Raw genomic sequence first — 2,096 nt, forward strand, 5'->3', positions numbered from 1 at the left:
AGGATTTATCTAAACCGACACACAGCACGTCAAAATCGACCGAAAGAAGGCCAACTCTTCCAACCGTTAGTCGGAACCGCGCGTCCGACTAACAATAAGTTCCGCATTTATTCGCGTAATAAGTGATACCCGCCGGAGTCCTGTCCGGAATTCAGTACCGGGGAAGAGTGGCGCTTCGTTACAAATTTTATCATTTTAAATTAGTTAAAATTTTTTCAACTTACTTTTCAGATTTGGTAAATTTTATAATTCTGAATGCTGTAAATTTTTGGATGTTAATTGATTTGCGCCAACATTCTGAATATATGGATAGTAGGGGTATATAGGGATTTCTAACCCAGGAGCTCCGAGGGGGGAGCGGGGCGCGGGGAGTACTCCGTGGCGAGCGGGAGTGTGGTGGGGAGGGTACTCCGCGGCGAGGAGACCGCGATCTAGATGCTGACCTGTCATTTTTGACACCTGGACGGGTATGAGTCACAGGGTCAAGCGCCGAAACCTGGCTGATGACTTTCTTATCAAGGTGAACGATGTCGAGGAGTTCCACGTTTATTATTCCACAACGCTTGGCGATCCGCGGGGCGCGGGGAAGGAGATATTCTGCGGCGATTCGCGGGGCGCGGGGAGGTCCGCGGCGCGAGGCAATCCGCGACACATGCATGTAATAGATATCATCGGAGATGCCTTTGATTAGCGCCGATACCACAGCTGCGCGCATCCATGGCATGAGTTACGGGGTCAAGCGCCGAAACCTGGCTGCTGACAGCGACTTTGTATGGCATATAAACGGTCCGGAAGCCCGCAGTACCACAGTAGGAGATTTTATACGAGATCGAGAACTAAACCTCAGAGTTTCAGTCGCCGCCGCCGGAGTGAGTCGATTTCATCGGTGTTTTCAACACAGTGTTGGAAGAATGAATCAGTACGTTCCTCTGAGTATATCGTGCAAGAAACAGTGTAACGTGTAAGTACCAATGAGCTATCATATATTGCACACATTTTTTCACATTTAATTGTATTTTTTTTCACACTGTTTTAGCAATCGTCGTTACACGCCGTATGTTCCTCAAAGTAGTTATACGCCATCCATTCCTCAAAGTTAACACCATCCGTTTCTCGAGATAAAACTGTTTCGTGCAAGAAACAACATGATGCGTAAGTACCATGAAATTATTGTATATTCGTTCATACTTTTCATCATTTGATTGTAATTATTTTTACTTTATGTATTCTTTCAGTTCCGATAAACCTTGCTACACGCCTCGTATCATGAGCAGGAGATTCGCTTTGACATCCACTGCATATAAATACTTGGATGTTGGAATCTGCGTGGTATCTGGTGCATCCTATGTGGACATCATTCTCGGCGACAATCGCGGAAATCGGATGTTGTTAGATTATTCAATGTGGACGGAATTGAACAAGAAACGCGCAGAAATTGAGCAGCTCTTGAAAACAGCAGATGCGTCATCGCCATCATCATCGATGCATATTAACGATTTAGTTTTAGAACTCGTCACAATGTACGGCGGAAAAATTGTAAAGCTAACATTTAACAATACTTGCATGTATATGAAAGTACCAACTATATTATTTTATTCCAACTCGAACATTGTGTCGAGCACGCATATCGCAAACTGTGTGACATGTTAGGCGAAATAGATCAAAGCTTCCATCAACTTGTGAGCTGCTTACGTGGCAATTTGATCGGTGCCGAAAGAGACGATGGTGTTAGAATACTGCACAACTGGTATGACAAATCTTCAGCCATAGATTGTCAACTAATAGCATACGTCGTAGATGAAATTATTGCTGAGGCTTTTAAACGAGATGAGGACGATAAATTTATAATTGAAAATAACTTTTAAACGAGATGAGAACGATACATTTATAATTGAAAATAAAAATTTATTGTTTGACTAACATTTTTCTTCTGCTTCCTACCCATACATATAAGATTGGGATAAATTAAAAATGCTACTATGGTAAAGGGGGAAAATATGCTGTGGAAGGAAGAGTGTGCAAACGGAAAGAAGAAATTCGCACCGTATGGATACATAAAATTATATTTTCATTTTATTATAGTTAGACTACCAATT

General features: G+C 42.3%; 1 protein-coding gene across 1 annotated transcript; it reads left to right on the plus strand.

Moving 5' to 3' along the window:
* Positions 1-709: 709 nt before the first annotated feature.
* On the plus strand, positions 710-1,620 carry LOC105563785. The gene is made up of 2 exons (XM_012015693.1): positions 710-961; positions 1,037-1,620. The coding sequence occupies exons 1-2, from the start codon at positions 723-725 to the stop codon at positions 1,098-1,100; spliced, it is 303 nt and encodes a 100-aa protein (XP_011871083.1). The 5' UTR covers positions 710-722; the 3' UTR covers positions 1,101-1,620.
* Positions 1,621-2,096: the final 476 nt, after the last annotated feature.

The sequence above is a fragment of the Vollenhovia emeryi genome, unplaced genomic scaffold (genome assembly GCF_000949405.1).
Source record: "Vollenhovia emeryi isolate VEMERY1.0 unplaced genomic scaffold, V.emery_V1.0 DF944227.1, whole genome shotgun sequence".
In the NCBI taxonomy this organism is placed as follows: Eukaryota; Metazoa; Arthropoda; class Insecta; order Hymenoptera; family Formicidae; genus Vollenhovia; species Vollenhovia emeryi.

Excerpts from the sequence above, each read along its gene's own strand:
- LOC105563785 (XM_012015693.1), top strand. The coding sequence starts at position 723 with ATGAGTTACGGGGTCAAGCGCCGAAACCTGGCTGCTGACAGCGACTTT. Across the intron at positions 962-1,036 it reads TGCAAGAAACAGTGTAACGT|CAATCGTCGTTACACGCCGT; the intron begins GTAAGTACCAAT and ends ACACTGTTTTAG.